The sequence below is a fragment of the Leptidea sinapis genome, chromosome 22 (assembly GCF_905404315.1).
Source record: "Leptidea sinapis chromosome 22, ilLepSina1.1, whole genome shotgun sequence".
NCBI classification, from domain to species: Eukaryota; Metazoa; Arthropoda; class Insecta; order Lepidoptera; family Pieridae; genus Leptidea; species Leptidea sinapis.
In genome coordinates, this window is record NC_066286.1 from 3,581,151 (window position 1) to 3,606,529 (window position 25,379).

The window sequence follows — 25,379 nt, forward strand, 5'->3', positions numbered from 1 at the left end:
TGCACGTATTACGGCTGATGATGATAATGATGCTCCCTGCCGATGAATACAACCAACGCACCACACACCACAAACGAAAATATCATCTTTCCGCCTGGACGAGTGACGTTCCTCCTCAGTGTGTATTTCAAGGACCATGTAAAAGCAAACTGTAGAATGAATTTCCTTGGACGTTATTTAATAATGGGCAAGACCAGCAAGATGGTCAGCTGATGGTACTTAATTGATATGCCCTGCACATTACAATGCAGTGCCGTTCAGGATTCTTGAAAAACCGAAACGTTCTGAGCGGCACTAAAATTGCGCGCGTCACTTTGAGACTTAAGATGTTAAGATTAGCCCAGTAATTTCACTAGCTATTGCGAACTTCAGACCGAAACACAATAATGTTTACATTACTTCTTCACACCAGAAAAAGGCGCTGTTGTGGCATCCTGTGCAAAGAAGCCTGCCACTGGTAAATGACCTAAGTCGCGTCTTACGACACCCTTGAGCCTTGGACTTCTAGAAAATACTAAATAAAATAGAGTGTCATCGTCATTAATGTAAAGCACAAAAGTGAAGCATCAACTATCTTTACATATTTTGTATGAGACCAGAGCGTCTTTGGCAACTTTGTTGACCCCAATCCCTGCCAATACACTACTAGCGGGACTACTAGCAGTTTTGTAGTACATAGGGCACTTTCTGAACTATCTTATCATTGATACGATCACTCGTTGATAGGCTTGCATGAACAATAAGACTGTAATTTATACATACTTTCAGGTCCTTAACGGTATCAACTTGGTGATCAAACAAAATGAAACCGTAGCTTTAGTCGGGTCTAGTGGTTGCGGTAAGTCTACGGTGCTGCAGTTGATTCAGAGGATGTACGACCCGGACAGCGGCTCTGTGACAGTGTCCGGGAATGACCTGCGAAACTTGAACGTCAGACATTACAGGAATCACATCGCAGTGGTTGGTCAGGAGCCAGTTTTGTTCGCGGGAAGTATTAAGGAAAATATTCGGTAATTGTTCCAATTATATTTTTATGATAAGAGTGACGAGATGGGCAGAATATGTTTAAAACCGTTATATTCTCGCGTAATGTCGTTATGTACCTTTTTTACCACTCTATTTTGTGGGTATTAACATAACTGGTCTTTCACGCTCGGGTATGTAACTCTCGATTTTTTTTTGAGTGGAGTTAAATACGCGTTACGTATTTAGGCCTTGATGGTAAAGCCCATATGTCCGTCAACATACGAACACCTCCTACCGACAAAAAACATTCTGTTGCTGGTAGCTCTCCTGATACCGTCTCATCTCCGGGCATCTCTTTAGGTCTATTATGATCTGATAGTCCGGTAGAATTTTGACAAAAAGAGACAACACATCCCGGCAAGTGCGGTTATATAGTATGTTTGTGTGTGTGTGTGTTGTATGTTGTATGCATATCGTATATTTCGATATAGGGAGTGCAATCAGTAATAGCAAAGTTATGCAGAGTAATTTATACGCATTTTTATATTTACATAAATATATTACGTGTTTTTTTTAATATAGAACGATTTTTATGAATATAGAATGAAAATATGTATACAGTGTACTCCAAAACACACCACTGTATTTTTTAACTTATCATTTTTATTAAATCGAAATGTGTATGTATTTTGGTAACCTTTTTAATGTTGTTTAATTAAATATTTTATAAAATCCTGGTGACAATTCTGTCACATCTTCTCATTAAAGCTCAACTTTGATGGTGTTAATAGTAAAATCAGGTACATTTTAACCATGTTACCACAGAGTAGAGATACTTACGTCTATTACTTAGATATTCTATTGTGGGCACCGCGAATGTTAATGTTTAAAAGATGTAAGATATCAGTGACGCGGTAATTTCCCTGAGTGCATAATATAAAAAAATGTAATTTTTTTACAAGGTTTTTGTTAATTTTGTTTCAGTATGAGCAACCCATCTTGTACAGACGAGGAAATAATAAATGCAGCTAAACAAGCGTATTGCCATAGTTTCATTAAAAAGTTGCCAGAGGTAATTATTCAAATACCACATGCCTATTATGATTTCAGTCATGATTGTAAAGTGCTCAAAATGTCTGTTAGTTATGCATTATTTGACGTTGAAAACCACGCGATTCCTCATAAGGGGGGCGAGGGGTTTGAGTCGAATCTCACCTAACCTCACGTGGGAGAGGGGGATCTCAGCAAAAATATCATGATATTTTTTCCCGCAAGATGTAGTGTAAAATTGTAAGCAATCTCTGTTCAGAATTTCGAAAGAAATTCAATTTTAAAAGACTCCAGTAAGACTTGAGGGGGGGAGTTCAAGAAGAATCTTACGACGCCTGACAACCTCACGGGAGAACATCGCAAAAATAGCTAAATAACTCAATTAGTTTCGTGGCTTTTGAGAAATAGCTGCAGAATTTTTGGCAGTATCACATTTGGCGAAAAAACGCGCGTTTTAATTTTATCCTCGTACAGATTAATTGTCAAGAGTTATTACACATTACAATATAACCTCTAGGGCTACGACACAATGATAGGTGAAAGAGGGGCGCAGTTGTCTGGAGGACAAAAGCAGCGCATAGCTATTGCTCGTGCGCTTGTACGGCGGCCGAAGATACTGCTGCTGGACGAGGCGACCTCGGCCCTGGACTCTCACAGTGAGGCCCAGGTGCAGCGGGCTCTGGACGCAGCCTCCCATGGCCGCACCACCGTCATGGTGAGCCACAGGTACACGGTACACACAGCACATCACATGCCATACATCATCATTATCAAACGTACACAGCGGGACACAGGCCTTCCCCAAAGATTTCCACGACAATTGGTCCTGCGCTGCCCTCGTCCAACGCATTCCGGCGATCTTGACCAGATCGTCGGTCTATTTTGTGCGGGGCCTACCAACACTGTGTCTTCCAGTACGTGGTGTCCATTCGAGGACTTTACTGCCTCAACGGCCATCTGTCCGTCGAACTATGTGCCCTGCCCACTGACACTTCAGTTTCGCAATCATTTGTACTATGTCGGTAACTTTGGTTCTACAGATTTCCCCATTTCTGATTCGATCTCACAGGGAAACTCCGAGCATAGCCCTCTCCATTGCCCTCTGAGTGACCATGAGCTTTCTCATAAGGCCCATAGTTAGCGTTGCAAATACTTTAGACGCAATATACTAATATAATACGATAACTACACGCGCACACATGCCAGATCGTGGATATAGATACACGTTACAGACACGGCATAATGAGCCACAGGTTATGTTGTACATTACACTCAGTGTAAAACCGATACCCGTTGGGCTGGTGTGCCTAACGGCGGTTTACAAGTAACCGTTACACACACCACAAGTTCAGATTTGTTATGGCTGAGCTATCGGACGAGTTAAGAGTGACAGCCCTACCCAAATTAGCTTTATGTGCAATTCCACCTCAGCACTTTAAGTAGAAGAATAGAGTGGGGAATATTTAGTTGTAAGCATAAAATAAGTATATATGGATTGTAATTAGTAAGTAGAGAGATTATTGTATAATAGACTTGCGATGTAATTTTTGAAATAAATATATTTGTTTGAAATAAACCTTGGCTCAACAACTTAATTGGCGCAGCCGGTAGGATCCCTGTAATTGTGAATTTTTTTTTTGTGTTGAAATCAAACTCTTTCGGCACGAAATTTTTTTACAAAGTACGTTTCAACGTTTAAACGGGGACCTCCGAACAAATAAATTTATTAAGTAGAGCCAAGGGTATCAGCAAGACATACATTAATACTACAAAATCCATAAACTTTTCACCAATCCTGTCTATTTCCTGCCATTTTCTTTATTTATGTGTATTTTTTTTGTGTTATTAGGGATTGGAAAACGCCATGATAACGCTTGTTTAGTTTTAAGTCAAATTTTTTTAAATCAAACGTCTAATTTTTAACAGATTTTAAAATCATTTTATAGATTTTTTTTGCATAATAATAACTTATTATTTCTTTTAAAATGGAAAACATTGTTGGTATACCAGTATAACTAATTAACATCATTCCAATTTTCGATGGTGATGCAAGGCTATTGTCCTTATTCTTAAAAAATTGTGAGTATATTCTTAATATGTATAGAATATAATTATATATTTTATAAAATAATTCCTATTCCCATTTTTGAGTCCAAAACACATGAAACCCTTACAATAATTACTAAGTATCCATTCATAATGGTGAATCGTTTGAAGTTCAGACCTGCCGTAAAACCATGGGAGGAAATAGAAGACTCCAAATATCTATGCATGGAAGATAATATGGTTCCATATCCTGAGGAAACTTGTATAGAGAAATTATGATGCTAAAGAAATACAATCACTGTTCTCATCATTTAATTAAAATCGAGAGTACCAAATTACAAAAGGTTTTATTAAATTAAAATAATACTCCGAATATATCGTACCCTACTTCTAACAAATGTTCGTATTCCATATCGTTTATCGTAACCATAGACTAATATTTTGATTTTTTTACGATGTTAGAGTGACCGAATTATGTGCAAACCTTGAAAAACTAAACTTTATCTGTGCCATGTCGCTGTTAAGTGTCAAAAGTCAAAACATAGTTTAGGCGCTAAGGACCATGCATCACCAATTTGGTATTATTCACACAAAATGTAAATATTCAAAAATTATGTACTTGGTAGTAAAAAATCCTGTTGAATTGTAAATCACATATTATAATTATTATAATAATATTTATTAAGTATGTATATTGTTTGGCAAATATATCTATACAACTTGAAACGATAATAGCAACGACAGCCTAGAAGGTGTCGCTGAGATTATCGTAAAAGTGACGTTTGATTATTTGTCAAATTCGAATATTGGTCTCTGACATTTTTAACTAAGAGTAGGGTTAGGACCGATAATATCGAAAAATTTTCGTTTTTTTCGACATTGAATACGATGTAACTAAAAGTAGGATTCGAAACGTCTAATGCCACCGATAAATCGAATATCGATTTTAGGAGTATGCCCCTGGTACCGGTCGTATTCGATGGTATGCTTCATTGTGCATCGCACAAAATAACTAAATTATTATTTCCGTCCCGACGGTACCGAGTACGGCGCCGGACCAAGAGGTGCGAGGAGCCCACCGGACTGTCCGATGGTCCGGCCGTACCAAATCAGACCATATTGTGTTTAGGGTACACACCGTATGCAAGCCAAAAGTTACGCACACAGCATGGTCTTCAATTGATACATTTTATTCAAACCCATCATTCTGATATTTTCAGAGAATAATAAAACCCGTTACAATGACTAACTGGGTAAAGGTATGGAACGCTAAATGAATATGAAATCTGATTATTATGATTATTCTGAACCCTGTCGATAATGGTTGGTCTAAAGACACTGACAAAAAATTGCTCGCATAAAAATAAAAATAAACTGTATAAACATAAATTAGATGTATTATGATATTGAATGTCTTTAGATCTTGAATTAATTGTTTGTGTAAGGATGCTTCGTGAACATGATGGTGAACGACTATCACAAGTAGCTATCGCATCATATTCACTCTATAAATCACTTTATAAATCATACAGTTTGGTAACATGATATGGTGTAGATTCCTCTATAGAAAAAAAATCCAAATTTATATCTAATAACCCTTAAAATGATGTAAATACTGCACGAAAAGTCTGATACTTTAAGTAACAAGCAAACTCTATGTTTTCGTTATTGTATTTATCTTACATTTTCAAAATATGTATGTTTTTCAATAATAATAAGGAAATTATCATTACCTACGTTTAATACTAACCGGATTGAACTGCTTTTCACCACACCACTCAAGATTCATATATATACAACCTCAATTTCACTAACCATGAAGATATACAGTCTTAACTAGTTTCGGGTCAGGGGTCCAACCCTTTTGATATCACTGCAAAACCATTTTTGAATTTTATTACAATTAACAAAAAAAAAACATGTAAATGATCAACTAGTATAGTTTATAATAAACATAGTCAATTTTGTAATTTAATTTGTAATAAAAGTGAGTGTAATAAAATGAAAATAAAGTATTTGTATTTGTATATTCATACTTATACCAAGGTATGACTATACCACACCCGGTATGAGTAAGTATGTAACTTAAAACTATGCTCCCTAAAATGCGGGTTTGATATATTTTGCTGGGAATATTATAATAAACATATCATATTTTCCACGTCTCAGTATATGTATTTTACTGGACTTTATTATGTCTTAGATTTGAATCAACCTTGAAAATGTATTGCACGAGCTTAGTAAGTAATTCTCTCCAGTAATCTTCAAGTTTTATATTAGGTAAAGGTGACTGGTATTTTTTTTGTATTTAATTTGCATACAAATACTTGAACAGTTGAGATCGTGGTTAGTGAGTAAATAAAGATATGGAGACTTAGACTTTTTTTATTCAAAATAAATTTGCTTGACGATAATACTATGTTATAAATTTTCATATGAAAATCAATAGACATCAAGCAAAATTTGATATCCGGATACTAAATAAAATATTAAAGCTTCATCTAGTGCTCGACTGACGTTGGTAAGCGTTGCTATCTATAATAATGAAAATATATGAACGTGCACAGTCCAGCGCTTATGAATTGCTACGCGCGTACAGTTACGTGGCGCTGACGAGAATCGTGGGTTGAGATCGTCAGTCCGGCGTACGTCGCGCGGTCTGCTGACGTGCTATGGCGATACTACTCAAAAAAATTAATATAATGACGATGCCTGGACAATATATATATATGAAAATATTATGTATGCTCGAAGAAATATTAAAAATTTTGATAGAAATAATTGTAATAAACATTATTTTAATACGAGAAATACATATAAACTAGCATGTCCAAAGTACAGATTAGCTAAAGTTAATAATTCTTCTATGGGCCTATGTATTAAATGTTGTAATAAATTACCTGAAAATAATATTATAAGTCTTAGTGGAAGTAAGTTTAAGTTTGTTATTAAACGCATACTATCACAAAATGCGTATTATAAGATTGAAGAATATTTAAATGACAAAATTATTTGGAACACTAATTGTAATTTAGTGACAAAACAAAATAAATAGATGACAGGTAACAGGTATTATATGTACAATACCATCGATGACATTTATATTTTATATTTTTATTATTGACGTTTATATTGTTATTATAGTTACATTTATATTTTTACGATAATGTATTAAATTATTCTATTGTAATTATGACGTGGAAAAGTGTATTGTCTATACCTACTTTAAATAAATTGTTTTGATTTGATTTCGTTACACGTCTGTATCAGCGGCTGAGCACTAAACGTAACACGGTGAGCGCGTACATGCTACTCGTACACACGACCAACATCGGCGCTCACCGTCGGTCAAGCACTAAATCCTGCTTATAAAAGGCATTTATTTTCTCAAAATTGATTCCATTAGAATTCTTTTTGATGTCATTTCTTATACTACTAGATACTACTACCGCTTCGGAAACAAATGGCGCTCTGAGAGAGAAGAAGCGGCGCAAGAAACTCTCCCAGCATTCTTTTTTTATGCGCTCTTTTCAATAAAAATATACAATATTGTCGATCGCTATAAAATAATCACAATCTAGTCCCAGGCTCTCCGATCATTTAGATATTCAGCAGTGGAGTAATAGGATTTACGACAGAGCCATTTTTTTATAAAACATTTAAATTTATTTATAGATAATGCCTGAACAGTGGCTGGGACTTTATTGTAGAAGTGTATACATTTACGCTTAAAGCTATTATGTATCTAATGAAGCCTACTAGAATTAGTTACAAGCAATCCCTTATTTCTAGTGTTATAATAATGAAAATCACTATTAAGAGCAAAGAGGTGACGATTTTTGTGAACATATATTAAATTTTCATAAATGTACTGACAATAAACAGTCATAATATTTATTTCTTTAAATTTTTCTTTGAGAGACTGTCTATAACCAAGCTGATATATAGCACGAACAGCTCTCTTTTGCAGTGCAAACACTATATCAATGTCAGCAGCTTGACCCCATAGTAATATACCGTACGTCATGATGCTGTGAATATAACTAAAGTACACTAATCTAGCGGTCGTAACATTCGTGTACTCTCTTATCTTTCTAACTGCATATGCCGCAGAGCTGAGTCTATCTGCTCTGCGGCTGCTATAAGTAATTGAAGTCAAGCATTCTTTTTAATAATTGTAGATTAGCAACAGTTCTAAACGCGACTCGGATTGTATTCATCGATAAAGGAGAAGTGGCAGAGGAAGGTACACATGAAGAACTACTGCGACTGAAGGGACATTACTACCAGCTTGTTCTACAAAATGAACCGAGTATTGCTCCCACCCCTGCTAGCGATGATCGTAAGTGTCAGATAGATAATGTCTTGTGTGATAACTTTATAACAGACTACTAAACGGTGGTCTCATGCCATCATTAAATAGATTTAAATTTAAATTATTAACGCTTCTACAAAGTAATGCTTGTTCTCAATTCATGAATATTATCAAATGAGGCGTTATAGACGACCCGATAGCTCGAAAATGCGTGCTTTGTGACATGCTTGCGTGACAAACATGTCAATGTGTGCATTAAGTATTGGTTTATTTTTAAAATACTAAGGGGCTTATGTTTTTTGTTTCTTACATCTACTAATTTAATTGAATTGCGTAATTATTAATTCACATTACCTAAAGAATGTTTCTTGCAAATAAAGAACTTGACTTTAGCTATTCACTTACGAAAGTGGCGTAATTCGTATCAAAAATGAGCTGCAGATTTAATTGAAGCAGTCTTTCGCGTAAGCTGAGGTCGAGATGTAAATTTTATTCTAATATTTTAACTGAACACAATATGAGAACATATTGGTCTACCTATAATAATTTGGATCAGTCGAACTAGGCAGATGTGCATGCAGTGTTTATATGAGATAGGACTGCCACTAAAATGTGATATACAGATAACGTATTCATATCTGGCCACAAAATACACAGAGGTGATGAATGTTTGAATAAAATAATAATGGTTGGAAATACCGAAGGCAGATGCTCGCGCGGTCGTTCTCCAACAAGATGGACTGACTTAATTAAAGATTCGTCATCCAAATTGTTCACGATTGTAAAAGACGCGCTGGACAAAATCCGGTGGAGGTAATTCTTTTGCTCCAGATGCAACCCTCATGACCACGGTACTTACACATGAGGGACTGACCCCAGAGAGAGAGACTGCCACAAAATCTAATTTTGCTGCAAAAATAGATGTTATCTTGTATTTTGTTGACTGTATGATTGAAACTGATATATTCTTTCATAATTTCAGCTGAGAACCCAAATACAGAAACAAAATTGCGTAAGGTGAGGCTTCAGAAACTTGCTTCGGAAGACTCCGTTAAGAGCGACTCTGATGATGAGAAGGATATGATATCTGAATACAGCGTTCAAATGGAGCCAGAGCCGGAGAAGGATTTTGAGCCGACAACTTGGCAGATATTGAAGTTGTGTGCACCAGAGAAGTGGTGGATGATAGTTGGTATAATAGCAGCCATTGCTGTTGGATCATCCTTCCCCTGTTTTGCTGTACTTTTTGGAGAAACTTATGGTGTAAGTTGTTTTATGGATTCGGCAATTCGAAAATTACTGCAGAAATAATTCGGCCATTGCACTCTTGTAAACTTTCAAATATTTTTCGGAAATGTTTCTCGAAAATTAAGTCTCCTTTCCCGAAAAATATCGACTGGTCTAGAAAGAATAGAATGTTTAACGGCACAAAAGGTTGAAATAAATATTTTGAATTGACCAAAGTCAAGTCAAACTAGTTAGAGTACCTGAAAAGGCTATAAAATAATAATTTTATGCAGTAAGTATATTTTAGTCAAATCCGAACAATTCCATTTGATGAAGAACTTTCAACTAGACGCAGAAGGTTGCCGAGTACAACTGTCATGCCAGCGTCTGTCGGTGGAACGGTGACGTGTTACAGCATACGGGCTAACATGGTCAGTTTAGGTAATCAATCAAAAATCGCACGAGATTTAAACCGTTCAGATAGTTCAATGAAATTAACGTGCGATGTTTCATTTGGTTTGCTCAATGTAAGACAGGCTACAGTCACAGTCCAGTTTATACACACCGCACCTGAAAACATGCTCTGCAAAGGACACTAAACGTCAGGTTAAACAAAATAATAATAAAAGTGTAACTTTTAACTTTTACGTATCATGTAAAAATACAGTTACAATTACACGCGTTTTAATCCTTTAAATGGTATTTTATTTAAATGTGTAACACTCGTGTTAATCAAAGTAGTTACTAAAGTAAATGTGCTTAATACCTTCACTAATAAGATAAAGCTACAATAAATCTTTCAGTTGCTGGAAAGCCCCAACGACGACTACGTGCGGGGAGAATCTAATTTAATAGCAATTTTGTTTCTCCTTGTGGGAGTTTACACTGCAATTGGGATATTCTGTCAAATATTTGTGTTCAATTTGACGGGCGTTAGACTGACTGCGAGACTGCGGTAAGTTGATGGAAGTTTTTTTTATTGCAGATTAGTGACAAATTTCATTGTTCATTTTGTGAATTATTGAAAACATGAAATTGTAAAAGATACCGTGATTGTGTTGGTCTCATTGATGCATGATTTTTAGTGACACTAATAATTAAACTACTGTGCCTTTCAAATTGATCTTTTCATTTTTACTGTCCTACTAAGACTTAACTTCTTATGCCTCGAGGTTACGATCATCACTGGCTGTTAATGTATAAACTCATATCGCAATTTAATTCGTCGACGTAAACCTTCGCGACATATTGGATATTGAAATATTTATATAAAGAAAACAACTGAGTAAATACCACCAGCTTTTTGCAGAATTAAAATTACAACCCATTTAGTTCTTCGAATATTTTAGAATGTATTTTAATAAATATAGTTAATTTGCACTGTAGACACTGGCAGACTAGCGCACAAAGTGCATTATAATATAATGGACTGGCCAGAAATCCCAACAAGTTCTGACTCAACGGTTGATCGGCCATTTGTGGTCGTTATTGGACGATGCCAATCGTGTTGGTGTACGCACTCTATTTCTTTTACAAGTGATAGATTCGTTATTTCGAGTTCGGCCGTCGTAGGCCAAACTTCAGTTGATGACGGATTTCGTGTACGCGAGCCGTAGCATGCGTTCCAGAACCCATGCAAACGTCGCTATGACAGTTGATGTGAGTGCGTCATGGCCGCATCCCGCCATTCAATACCGTTTAGTCATTCACTCAGTTTAAGCAATTATAGAACGAACTGCGTAGGCACTTCCATTGTAATTTTCAAACAGAATTATATGTAATACCAAGGAAAAATATTTTGTATTATAATATCATGCCAGTTCAAGACGACCTTGCTCAACATTTTCACTTCATATTTCATCTTCTCATTTTTGCTCATCAATCATTGCTGTACGCACGAATTGTATAAAACACTCATATCATTCCTTAAATGCAGTAATATAAGTAGAATTAAATATAAAAAAAATCTTATAAAGGGTTGCTGCGTTCAAGTCAATGTTGCGGCAGGAGATAGGATGGTTCGACAGGCCTGTGAACGGTATTGGTGCGTTGTGTTCGCGCCTCGCAGCAGACGCAGCCGCTGTCCAGGGGGTAATGTATTTCATATTATGTTTTTATTATAAGAAAGAACAGAATGATTAATTATTAGAAAGAGAGACGAAAACGAGAAAAGTCATTACTGAAAACTGGAGTAGAATATAGAGGTGGAATAGAATATAGAATATATAGTTTTACAAGTGGGAGGCTCCTTTGCACAGGATGCCGGCTAGATTATGGGTACCACAACGGCGCCTATTTCTGCCGTGAAGCAATAATGTGTAAGCATTACTGTGTTTCGGTCTGAAGGGCGCCGTATCTAGTGTAATTGCAGGGCAAATGAAACTTAACATCTTATGTCTCAACGAGCGCAGTTGTAGTGCCGCTCAGAATTTTTTGGGATTTTCAAGAATCCTGAGCGGCACTACATTGTAATGTGCAGGCCGTATCAATTACCATCAGCTGAAAGTCCTGCTCGTCTCGTCTCTTACTTTCATAAAAAAAGTCGTAAACTATAATATTATTATGAGGATGGTCTTAGACTAGCGCAAACATGGAATCCCGTGGTCTCACTGCAGTACAAATGCAAGAAAAGACCCGAAAGTATGGACGTTGTTAGTAGTGTGTGTCGTGAATTAGTGATTCAAATCGAATTAGACGTCAGGTGGACAGATTGATGTAATATTAGTGTCGATGTGTCAAGAGTTCCTCGGGGCCCCCGCAAATCAATCCGCGATCACTATTGATGCAATGGTATCGAAATATCGGCTACAAATTAATAAAATATATATCGTGAGTACCTGCCATAATAATTACTAAATAACTAGGTTACTAACCCTCCTTACTCCTCTTTCTTTCTTGTACGTATGACCTAATATTTCGTTCTCTTGGTATTAATATTTAGAAGGCAATCCCAAATACTGTTAATGTTTTATAAATCGAATACGAGAAGTGTTTCAAATAATTGTGAGTCAGACATATTATTTAAATTACTTTCAATTCAACATCACATCTAATCGGCTAGTCCGTATTTTTTAAAAATATTGTTACTATTGGCACGGGAGTGGGTCAGGGATTGGAAATAATACTCCGCTTATAGGAACGAGTCCTTATTTGCGTTCACTTTTTCTGAACTTGCGCTTCGCCGGTCTGCCGCTGTTCCTCTTGTGGGCGGCGGTACCTTCAACACGTCACACCGCACCGAACACTAAGTATCTTCTATCTTCTTCTTCTTGGAACACTTCCACTTTTCACTGCTTCTTTTCTTCTGCTTCTTCTTCTTTACACTTTCGAGTCAGAACTAGAACTGCTGTAGGCCACGCTTAGTACGGCTTATATACCCCCGGATCCGTTCTATTTTCAAAATGATTCTCCCATTCCATCTTTAAATTTAAATTGTACTAGAAAATTCTTTTAACTATTTTTATCCTGCTTACACATTTTCCATCCCTTTTTTTCTGTTCGATTTGATCCTGAACTTACTAGAAATTTCCTTCAACTTTACAAAACCCAAAAAAATCCATACACTGGTAGGTGTATCGAACCCGGGTCTACAGCGTCTAAAGTAAACACTTTTCCGCTGAGCTACGAGTATTGCTGACGGAGCTGTTGAAATTAACAATGTCTTGAAGTTTGACAACTCTCGTCATATACTTCGAAGGGTTGCTACGCAACACTATGTTAAATATCTAATTATTTATTTTCTTATTTCTTTTATTTCTAACATGGGCACTCAGCAGGCAAAAGCTATTGAGTATGTTAATTTAATTGCTAATCTGTTAGTATACAGGCTTTGTTCATATTGCGATTGATAAATAAAGGTGGATTATTGTTTCATTAATCTTGGAGCCCAATGAATCTGGAGAGAGGGTTCTTACGGGCAACGCGCTGCAGTGAATTGCTGGTCACACCAACGCTACGCGCGAATGTAAAACAATTTCATTTAAAAACATTTATAGAGGAAGTGACGGATTTTAACCACAGTATTATTATACAGGTGTCCCACGGCTATGTATCTTAAATATTGTAGATGTGACATTTTACTGCAAGAAGACTTTTTTTAGTTTAAAAAACAGTTTTAACTGCGTTCATAGATTTGTATGGGGAATCGAACCCGCGACACGAGAAAAAAAATACCCTGCAGCTTTAACATAAATCGTAGGAAGACCGTGATTTTTAACATTTGATGTTAAATTTGTTTTCAAATTCAATGAAAAGTTGCCGTAAGGATATACAACTGATATTATCATGTTCGATTCCCGGTTCAATCAGGTAATTATTTAAAAGTATGATTGTAGTTTAAATTGTTTTTTTTTTTTTTTTTGTAATTAAAAAAGTCAGTAAAATGTTAAATCTATAATAATTAAAGTGTTTCCCCTTTTTTTTATGGAAATGGAGGCCAAATGAGCGTACGGGTCACTTGGTGTTAAATGATCACATTCTCTTACAACACCAGAGGAATCACAGAAGCATTGCCGGCCTTTAAGGAATGTGTACGCGCTTTTTTTGAAGGTAATGGTGAAGTGATCCAGCCGTTCACAGAGTACTAGGTCCCCTGCATGTGGCATTCCCGTGGGACGCCCTCATACACTTCCACTGCACCGTATGTTGCAGAAATCTCTCCACCTCACTCAATATGCTCTTGTATCTTACAGGCAACAGGGACTCGAATCGGCGCTCTCATGCAGGCAACTGCCACAATCACCATCGGCATCCTGCTGTCTCTGTACTACACATGGCAGATGACTCTGGTGTCGCTGGTGTCGGTGCCGCTGGTGATAGCTGGCGTGGTGCTGGAGAGCCGGGTCCTCGCCGAGGGGATCGCCACGGTGCGAGAGGCTTCGAACAGGGCCGTCACCATCGCGACTGAGGCCATCACTAATATACGCACAGTTTCTGCCTTTTGTAAGTATTAGAACTTTTTTATTGAGTACTTAAAAATGCTGTTATTCTGTTTCCCAGTAAGTGGTCTGCTAAATGAAACAAGAGAGGGTTTCATAAGAATATGTTAAGATTTGTTAATGTAAGCATGTCTAATGTCACATGATCTAAATACACGCAACCCGTTCTTGAGCTATACAGACAGACAAACATTTAAAAAGTCTCTGTATAATTACTTACTTACTCACTCAATAAGTTGTATATTTACCTAAATACTATACATATTATAAATAGATATGAAAATTTGCTTGCAGTGTAAATTAAGAAGATAGATACAAGATAAAATGAATTATTTAAATTTTTTTGAAATAATTCAGTTTGATGACGACAAACGAGCGTAAACCTGGTGTTAAATAACATTCTCTTGCAACACCAGAGGAATAACAGAAGCGTTGCCGGCTTTTTTTATAATGTTTTGTTTTATTCAATATTGTTTTAAATTGTTCTACAGGTGGTGAAGAAGGTATTTTGAATAGGTACCACGAAGCTGGTAGGAACGCTGCCGTTGCTGCCCGTAAGAGTTTACGGTGGCGCGGCGCCGTGTTCTCATTTGGTCAAACTGCACCCGTCGCTGGATACGCGCTCTCCTTATGGTACGGAGGCGTGCTCGTTGCCAACAAGGAAGTGCCCTACAAGAATGTCATCAAGTGAGTAGAACATTCTAGATGGATTTATCTTTGAAGTGAAACTTCTTGACGTATGAGAGAAATGTTATAGCAATGTCGTCACGGTTTTTGGTTACGCGCCATGTTGTTTTTGTTTTGGGTGCCACAGAACTGACTGACAACTGACAACTCGGTCATTAAAAGTTTATTAAATACGTTGTCTATACTTATGGCAGAAACTAGAAAGAAATCGTCACACTTTTCTGCAACGTTCGACGTTGTTGATTGTTATTATTATGATCTTTACTTATATTATTAATAATTATTAAAACTTGCTAATTTCAATGGATTTATACATTTACTGTATGTACTTATTTCTCTTCTAAAGTGTGTACACTATTATAACACATACCTCATCACTTTTATTACTACTCTTGGTCTGACCGTGCTCTTCACTGAATTCACACTTTCCCTGCACGTATAAAACTTAAAATTGCCGCGTGTGTGGCAGTTTCGTTAGGCCGGTGATGGCTGAAACTGTAACCTTGCTCTGAGTATGATATGATCAGGTCATGGTATTACGGAATGTCTCAAGTGATTTGTGAAAATGTTTTCAGGGTTTCGGAGGCGTTGATTTTCGGTGCTTGGATGATGGGTCAGGCTCTGGCGTTCGCTCCGAACTTCGGTGCAGCTGTGTTGGCCGCCGGACGAGTCATGATATTATTGGCAAGAAAACCTCTCGTGGAAAGCTCACACGCACCCTCCGTTCCTGAGAACTTTGTGCGTCTGAGTTTGTATAAATAATGATAACAATTATTAAAATCTCTCCTTGTTGACAAAGAGATAGGCCGCCAATGCATACAGGCTATAAAGAAGAATCAAGGATGGAAACACCAAGTGGCCAAAAATAATTGTGACAAACGATAATTTATCACAATTAGAACTCAATTAAAACTTACATCTCCAACCCATAATATATTTAGTAATAGGCTGAGAGGATGCAGCTATTTACTATTACTTGTTTTTGCAGGAAAAATAAAAAAACTGCGTAACGATATTTGTGGAAAATAACGAGAGAAACTAGCAAAATTTTGAAGTGATATTATACCGCGCTCTTTGAGGAACTACGGGAAACATAACCTTAAAAAAATTGTCCCGATATTTCAGCTTCTTTAATCCGGGATGCTGGCTGGGCCACTAGTACCAACCACTGCGGCCCAATCTTCTTCCCTCAAGCAATAAGGCGCAAGCATTATCGTGTTTTGGTTCGAATCGTTCGGTTGACGCCGTAGCTAGTGAAATTACTGGGCCAATGAGACGTAGCATCTTATGTCTCATGGTGACGATTGCAATCATTAGGTTAACGTCTTGCTAGAATTGTCAATTTTTATCCTGAGAACTCCAACAAACATGGATAAAATCAGTTGGTTAGACAAAACAAGATAGAGTAACTTTTGCAACTATGCTTTTACTGTTGATGAAAGAGGATGGCATCGTCTTTCAGATATGGAAATATTGGAATTATCTCAATACCGTGTTTTAAGGTAAATACATGATATTGACTAAAACTCGCTTTCTCTCCCTCTCTCTCTCTATATAATTCTGAACCAGTTCGGTGTAAGTCTCCTTCAGATTCCGCCATTTAACCTGGTCCTGCGCTACTTTCATCTAGTCGTCCCTGCAGTTTTCTTGAGGTCATTCTTCCATCGAATCTGTGGTCTGCCTCTGGGTCTCTTTTCGCCCCAAGGCCTCTATTCCTGCGGTGATATTCACGTTCTATCAAAATCTTTGACTCGAATTCTTCTATTATTTCGCTAGAACATTAACTGAATCTGTTTATCGTGACATTTGAACGACAAACTCAAAAAAAAAAACACAATTTTTTTACTTAATCTAAAATATTTCTACTACTTTTAAAAGGGCTATCTATGCTCTATTAAATGATGTTTAAAGATATTAACTAAACCAAACGTCAAACTTTTGCAGAATACACCCCTCCCAATAATTGACGTTCGATACGCATCATACGATTTCCCTAAATTGGAACGTAACTTTTTCACATTTGGAACAGAACGCTTCAATGCTATTCTCGATTGTCCCTAAGCGTGTCCTGTCCTAACTGCCACTGCCAATTAAGACTTGCCCCTTTTTTGAGTGCATCGGTGACCTTCTTGTTTATTTTGCGTTTTGTTTTTTGTATTTGTCTTGCGGTTCCTCAGCGGAATATCTATGATTTTCTTTTCTAGTTTACCGTGGACAACCTGTATTTTGTTATTACTCTCCTTTGTCAGGGCCCAGTTTTCTGCTCCATAGATACGTACCGGTGTAATGGTCTGCCCTGGTCAAACAGCTTAGCTTTCTTTTTAGCTGTTATGTTCAGCAAAGTCCAGTTTTAAGTAGGCACACTACATGAGACGTCAATCTTTCCCATTAATCTGATTTCCTTTATCCATCCCTATTGTTTGACTCAGGCAGGCATATTTATCTAATTCTCTACCATGGCGGCTTGAAATACTTTAATAGTAACCGGAAGAGTTTGGTAAACTACGGGATTCATTCGATATTTGGTATAACTTATCATTTTTATTTTTAATGTAGGTAGCAAAAGGCAAGATTCAGTACAAGAATATCAAGTTCAGATACCCAACGCGGCGTGAAGTTGAGGTTCTGCGAGGGCTGTCGCTAGTGATACCAAGTGGGAAACGCGTGGCACTCGTGGGGCCAAGTGGCTGTGGGAAGTCAACACTCATCCAACTTCTGCAGCGCCTGTACGATCCTGATGATGGATATGTGGTAAGGACTACGTTTGTCTTGGCGGAGGTTCATATTCACTTTAGGTACCAAATTAATTTTAGAAATACAGAGAATGGTGGAGAACAATATGTATTATAATGGCTTGTTGGTGTGGCTGATTACTTCCAAAGCAATGGAAGCTTAAGTGGAGGAATGCGAAATTTTTTTGACTTTCACAGGCTTTTGACTAATCAAAGTATAATTAACTATGTTTGATTCGTGGTTTCAATACCGTACATTAAATTTTTGTTATAAAGCCAAAATAGCTGATTTTGGCTTTTTAAATAAGATATATAGTTTATATAGTATCGCAGATTTTTTATACCTCTTTTAAAATATTCAATACAATCAATAATTCTTAAGATATATTTTAGAGATTTGTAATAATATTAATATAGGTCTAATACACATGTTGCGCTTTTATGTCGCAGTACTTGGACGACTACAGCGTGACAGGCGACATGCGACTCGAGACGCTGCGTCGCAACCTCGGGATCGTGTCGCAGGAGCCCGTGTTGTTCGACCGCACCATCGCGGAGAACATCGCGTACGGTGACAACACTCGCGCCGTCCCCATCGAGGAGATCGTCTCTGCTGCTAAGGCCGCGAACGTACACACGTTTATTGCCGCTCTGCCTACTGTAAGTCTGTTTTAAGCCTCATTTACTGGCTAACGACCACACAAAACAGTTTTTTTGCTGTTATTGTAATAGAACCGTCCTAAATAATCTATATGCAGCAAATTTGCCGTTACGGAAAATGGTATCACGCTCTCTAGATGGTTAACAGGAAGAACAATTATATTTATTGGATTTTTAACATAGATAATATTTTTTGAAATAACAAACAGATACTTCATTTTATTTTACAATAATTTAATACTATTTTATTATGTAAAGTATCAAAGTTGTTGGTTGGACTAATAATCGTAATCGGTGTATAGACATAAAAAAATACCTACCAATCGAATTGAGAACCTCCTCCCTTTTGAAGTCGGTTCAAAATGTAATTTATCATAAAGTTAATAGAACCCTTTTAAAAATTATTTTCTTTACAAACATTACAGGGCTATGAAACCCGTATCGGCGCCCGCGCGTCGCAGTTGTCGGGCGGTCAGAAACAGCGTATTGCGATCGCTCGTGCGCTTGTACGAAACCCGCGTGTTTTACTCCTCGATGAAGCGACATCTGCACTCGACACGCACAGTGAAAAAGTAACTTTGGTTTATTTTTTATTTATTATTTACTTCCAGGAAAATCAAAACAGCTATTTATTTATTTATATAATATGAGCTGCTCGTATTTTCATGTCTTGGCGTTGGGAGTGTTCCGAAGAGCTATTTCACCTGATTACTGCCGCTGAATTCCACCTCCGCACGACACGCCACAAATTACTATATCATCCCCACGCCACAAAACCAGATAGGGTTTGTGGCGTTCTTCCACAGTGCGGTTTTCAACGAACTTTGTTCCACGCACAACCAAGCTATGGCGTGTGTTGTGTCTTACACTATTTTGCATGGTGCAATTACAAAGATATGAGTGACCTGTCTTAAAAATACACTTGAACTGTTCAGGAGGACACTGTAATATGAGGGCCAGATACATTCTGTCTTCACTAAACACCCTTGTTTTTCTAGTATGAAGCACAAAGGCGACGTTGGACATTTTATTCTTTATCAACCACAGTAGGTATAGAGTAAAAAAATATAAATCGTTGATTTTGTCTTTGTTGGTTTTAAGGTGTTCGAGATCAAAAGATAATATTTAGTTTTAAACATTTCCCATAGTTACATTTAAAATGAGGTTTGTTCACTAGAACATTGCAACAATAGCTATTTTGGTCAAATTGGTTTGTTTACATTGAAAGTCAGCAATTTTTCTAAGTTTTAACAAGCACCGCGTGAATACCCGGGCAACACGCGAAAACGGGCGGGTCTTCACTAGTTTATCTAATAACGCGCGTAATCTGTGCGAGCATTATTTAATGTCTAAAACTACTCGCTATATAAGAATACTCACACATAATCACTATAGGACACAAACGAAAAATGTTATATTTTCTTAAAACTTCAAATAAAAATTTAGTTCTATGAAGTAGGCACATAATATGAAAAAAAAATTTTCTTTTTTAAAACTAGTTGTATAGTACGTTATTATGAATTAAACACTGAAGCTGGATTTTTAAATTTAAAATAATTTTTATATAGTAAGATAATTTACGTTATTGTATAAAAACAAATTTGCAGACACTAAAGCATTATTAAAAAAGTTGAGAGGTGTCAAGGGACACCCGAATGGAACGAAGTTCCTTTCGATTAATTAGTGAAGGAATTGTAATAAAATTTTATATATATTTATTTTATTTATATATATATATATATATATAATTTATATTTTAAATTATAATATATAATATAAATAATTATAATTTAAAATATATATATATATATATATTTAAAATATTATATATATTTTATTAAATTAATTATTATAAGAAAATTATTGATATTATTAATATTATATTATATAATATTATTTTATAACATTTCTTATAAAAATTAATATATATATATATATATATATTTATATATATATTAATAATTAAATTAATAATTTAATATTAAATAAATTAATAATATTATTATTAATATAATAATAAAAAAATATTATTATTATTTAATAACCATTTATAACAGACAGACAGAGAAACATGCGCACGCCGCACAGCTTACAGCTATATATAGCTTACTATAGGAAAGTGTCGTGACAACTTTTCGTAAGAATTTTTTCCGTCTAGCCCCCTTTCACAACGCGCGATAAGGAACTTCGTTCCAACAATTTGTTATGTTTTTAAAGTGATAACCCTCACTTTTGAGATTAATACAAAAATAAAATTTTAAAACAAAATTTTATGAACCCACGACCGCTCGCGTTCCGTGCGAGTGCTCTTCCAACTGAGCTAAAGGTTCGAATGACGTATCGTCATAAAATCTTGTATGCTTTGTCCAACTCTCAGGTTGAAGTTTCATCTAAGGATCTACTTTACAGAGTTGAACAAATCATACAAGATTTTATAACAATGATTGATTATTGATATCAACAGCGTTGCCCCTCTATCTGTTATCTGTAACGGAATTCTCGTTTCGAAAAGTCATTGCTCTTAACCGGTTTTATCTTAATTTCAGATTGTTCAAGAGGCACTCGACCGGGCGAGCGAAGGCAGAACATGTCTCATAATTGCACATCGTCTGGCCACTATACAAAACGCAGACATGATATGTGTCATAGACAAAGGCGTGGTCGCCGAAATTGGTACACACCAAGAACTTATAGCGATGAAACGAATCTACGCTAAACTATACGAGCTCCAGTGTGGCTTCGTCGAGGAAGATGAAAACGCTGAAGAAGAGTGAAGTGGCGCGGAAAAGACAGAATTGTGGATGTTAGTGCCTTAAGTGTGAGCCAGACCGATACATAAATTTACACGAGTTAGAGAGAGATGGGTAGTAGCCGTGCGCGTACAGAATGGGATTGTATATTGTCGTCAGAGACAGTCGTCTCTGTTTACTTCTCGCTTGCACACTACCTTTGTAAAAAATACAATTTTAGTGTTGTATGAATAATCCACACCATGCTACACATGCAAAGATTATCTCAATTTTGATGGAGTACATTTATAGTGACGACAAGTTAAGTAGTTAATGATTAAAACAAATTGTGAGACTGCCGACAGAAGTGAAAACTCAGAACTTTTAGTATTAAAATTTGAAATTTCATTATGCTTGTAAACAATGAAATTATTAATAATATTTTATATTTTAAACTTATTTTCAAGAATATAATTATTAATCAAACAAAAACCACTATTTCAATAATGCACATCCAAATGACAAACACATGTAAATCCATTCAATTTCACTTATATGATATACACAGCACTAATGTTGCACCATACGTCAGCTGTATAGATACAGATATACTGCTATAAGCATTTCGGTGACGCGAACTCACGAGATCTTACCCATCCAAAATGTGTGTTTATATATATTTTTATTTATTAATTATTTATCGGGTTCTTTAATTTAGCGCCATTCATGAGCATGTCGGTGACGCGAACACATTAGATTTTTCTGTACCAAAATGGGCCCAACGTGGCTAAAGAAAAATTTGATAACTAAGTTACAAAGTAGAATTATGTAAATTGGTAAATATGACCAGGACCGCGTGATAGTGTACAGAATGGCTGCAGCCCACCCTGTAGTTGCTAATGAGTGTAAAGGACAACGTGACAGCCTATTGCCTACCATCAGGTGAACCTCAGTTCTTAATATAGTTGAGACTTAATATAGTTGTAGTTCTCCTCCAGAAAAAACTGTAACAACGCTAAATCCCTGTATTACCAGCACTGACGACCTATCCTACATTCCTATAAAAAGACCCATTAGAATAAGTCCTTTAGTGACAAATTAACAAATGAATGTTCCTGTATCTTTTGATTGTTTGCTTTAAATATAATGATTGTATATTCTCATATCTTTTTTTTGAGACCCAGAGTCTTCTTTAAATGAAACATAATATACAGGTGTAATCGTTAAGTGTGTGTGATTTTCTCTCACCCACTCGAACACTAAATGATTTAAATCATACCTAGTCTTATAAATATATGCTTTCTAGTGCCTAAATAATTTGATACAGTGCCTTTCTAATGTTATTTAAATTATTTAAATGTGTTTGATAGAATGTATTAGATAAATATTATCTCTAGCGTTTCGCTTTACATTAGCATTCTTATTTATGTATTTATGCTTTTCGAAATTGTGGCCAAAATTGTTTATTTAAGTAAAGTTTTCTGTATATGTGTATGATATGAATGTTAATAGTATTTTGTTAGTATTTTTTGGAAAATAAAGTTGCTTGTTACTTTTGTGGTTTATGTTTTATCCACACGTTATCTGAATAATTCGTCTTTTTTATTCATATATTTAGAATAGTCACCAATATAATTTATAAATTAATGTATAAATTACCTACAAAGGTTTTATCGGCATGCTACCATTTTTAACTGTTTAAGAAAAGCGTACAAATTAATAAAAATAGTTTTGCGTGTGGCAAAAAATATTCATCATTTATAACAAAAAAAAAGTTATGAGAGATATACAATAGCGCTTGTGGTGGCGACTGTATTGAAGTTGTAGCGGGACGAGTTACAGACGGTTATACCCTGAGAACATGGTCGGAGTGGGTACGGCTGGACCATCGGTCGGTGCGGTGGGTGCCTCATACGAATTGGTAGTGGTAATATTAATAGTTTTGTGCGATGGACAATGCGACATACCATCGAACAGGGTCTGCTACCAGGGGGCGTACCCCTAAAATCAATATTCGATATATCGTAGCATTAGTCGTGTCGAATCCCACTCTTAGTTACATTGTATTCAATGTCGAAACGATGAACGAACGAAACATTATTCGATATTATCGGTCCTAACCCTACTCTTAGTTGAAAATTTCAGAGACGAATATATTCGAATTTGACAAAAAATCAAACGTCACTTTTACGATAATCTCAACGACACCTTCTAGGCTGTCGCTGCTATTATCGTATTATCGTATTCAAGTTGTAAAGATATATTTGCCATACAATATACATACTTAATAAATATTATTAAAATAATTATATGTGAAAATAGTTTTTCAAGGTTTGCGCATAATTTATTAACTACGTAACAACTAACATCGTAGAAAAATCAAAATATTAGTCCGTGGTTATGATATTGTTACGATAAACGATATGGAATACGAACATTTGTTACAGTAGGGTAGGTGCGATATATTCGAAATATTATCGTATAGTTCCGAATATATCGTTGTCGATTTTGCGAGTAGACAGGCATCGTCCGTTGGTTCGGCCGAACCTAATACGATCATGTGCATATAGTTTACTAGGTTTTCCCAGTTAAAATAGTTGTATTTAGTAGAAAGTGGCCTTATGATACAAGTGTTGCTCACTTCATAGAAAGTTACATTCACAATTGTGTTTGTATCATGTTTTAATTATATCACGGGGGTAATGATTAACAAATTAATTTATAAAGTGAACTAGTACCGACCTATATTTTAGGCTGTATCTTCTTCCGAATCTTCGGCTCTGATAATATAATAGGAACAATAAATACTATTTTAGAGTTCCCTACTTCAAAAGGAGAAAACGGCACCATTATAGGATCACTTTTTTGTTCGTCTGTCTGTCTGTCTGTCACGTCTCATTATCTCGGGTACGCATGGAGGTATCTAGATGAAATTACGAAAAACGATATACTCAAGTCTACAGTATCGTTTAGATGTGAATAATCAAACTTCTAAGTTAAAATACGTTACTACCGAGATGTCGCAAAAACGTATATCGACCCTCTCAAGAGAATCAAAATTTATAGGATGTTTGTTGTTGATCTAGAACTATGAAGCTTAGCATGTAATACCGTCTTATACTATAAGTATAGGGAAAATTGAACATTAGTACTTAAATTATAAAAATAGATATTTATGCAAGGAACTGCGATCCAAATTGCAATTAACTGTATCATGTGAGATATCGTCGGAAAGCACAAGCTTAAAACGAATTATTAAGTATTTTTATGATCTAAAGTTTTCGATATATGACGAAGAATAAAAATACCTTTTCCCTTTTTTATAAGTACAGGTAACTAATAATATGTACGGAACCCTCGGTGTGATTATTAATAATTAATGAACATAAATATTGTTCAGTTAGTAGACAAAGTTCCTGTATGAAATTGGTTTGGTATAGCCACTATTGTTTATCTACATTGGCCACGTACATTTGTTTATAACAAGTCACTGCGTATAGCCCACATAGCATTTGATATCTAGTTAGTAAATATTATTTCAATATCTTAGAATTAATAACAAAAATGCGATTAGGCTATAAATATATGTTCTATGAAAATTATTACTCAATAAAAAAAAAATGAGTAATTATTTTGTAGTTTGGCTTAAATATAACATTCACGGCGGGATTTGATTAATTAATAAATATGTCAAATCATATTATACTCGTATATATATATATTATATTCGTAGTAATAGAATTTTACACAATCGATTATAAAATGGTTTGATTTAAACTTTACCAACGTAATACTGCTATGACAGACTTTGTAATATTTTTCCAAACCTGTTCTGCTGATTTTCTTAAGCACTTGCGGTTTTTCTGCTTTCGAGTTCTGTTTATGGCAATGCAGCCTTGAGACGAGTTTGTAAATAGGTCTTTATATCTACAAAATCTTGCTTCGTATTTGATATGTGATAATTTTAATTTTACGGTCTATTTTGTTATAAGTATTAATTTTATTGTGATATTTATTCACAGTCAGTCAT

The 25,379-nt window shown here is 35.8% G+C and overlaps 1 protein-coding gene across 3 annotated transcripts in view; it reads left to right on the top strand.

Moving 5' to 3' along the window:
* The window catches only part of LOC126970964 (multidrug resistance protein homolog 49-like), a 46,103-nt gene extending 23,198 nt beyond the window's left edge, over positions 1–22,905 (top strand). For 2 of the 3 annotated variants that reach the window (XM_050817114.1, XM_050817115.1), the window contains exons 11-24: positions 769–1,010; positions 1,951–2,038; positions 2,534–2,742; positions 8,244–8,404; positions 9,360–9,640; positions 10,408–10,559; positions 11,581–11,695; positions 14,296–14,545; positions 15,033–15,228; positions 15,804–15,966; positions 17,785–17,979; positions 18,411–18,620; positions 19,046–19,192; positions 21,167–22,905. In XM_050817114.1, coding sequence (XP_050673071.1) covers positions 769–1,010; positions 1,951–2,038; positions 2,534–2,742; positions 8,244–8,404; positions 9,360–9,640; positions 10,408–10,559; positions 11,581–11,695; positions 14,296–14,545; positions 15,033–15,228; positions 15,804–15,966; positions 17,785–17,979; positions 18,411–18,620; positions 19,046–19,192; positions 21,167–21,394 — 2,637 coding nt within the window. In that variant the 3' untranslated portion in view covers positions 21,395–22,905. Of the gene's footprint in view, positions 1–768; positions 1,011–1,950; positions 2,039–2,533; positions 2,743–8,243; positions 8,405–9,359; positions 9,641–10,407; positions 10,560–11,580; positions 11,696–14,295; positions 14,546–15,032; positions 15,229–15,803; positions 15,967–17,784; positions 17,980–18,410; positions 18,621–19,045; positions 19,193–21,166 lie in introns of those variants that run through there. The other variant, XM_050817116.1, reaches the window with a different exon arrangement.
* The last annotated feature ends 2,474 nt before the right edge of the window (positions 22,906–25,379 follow it).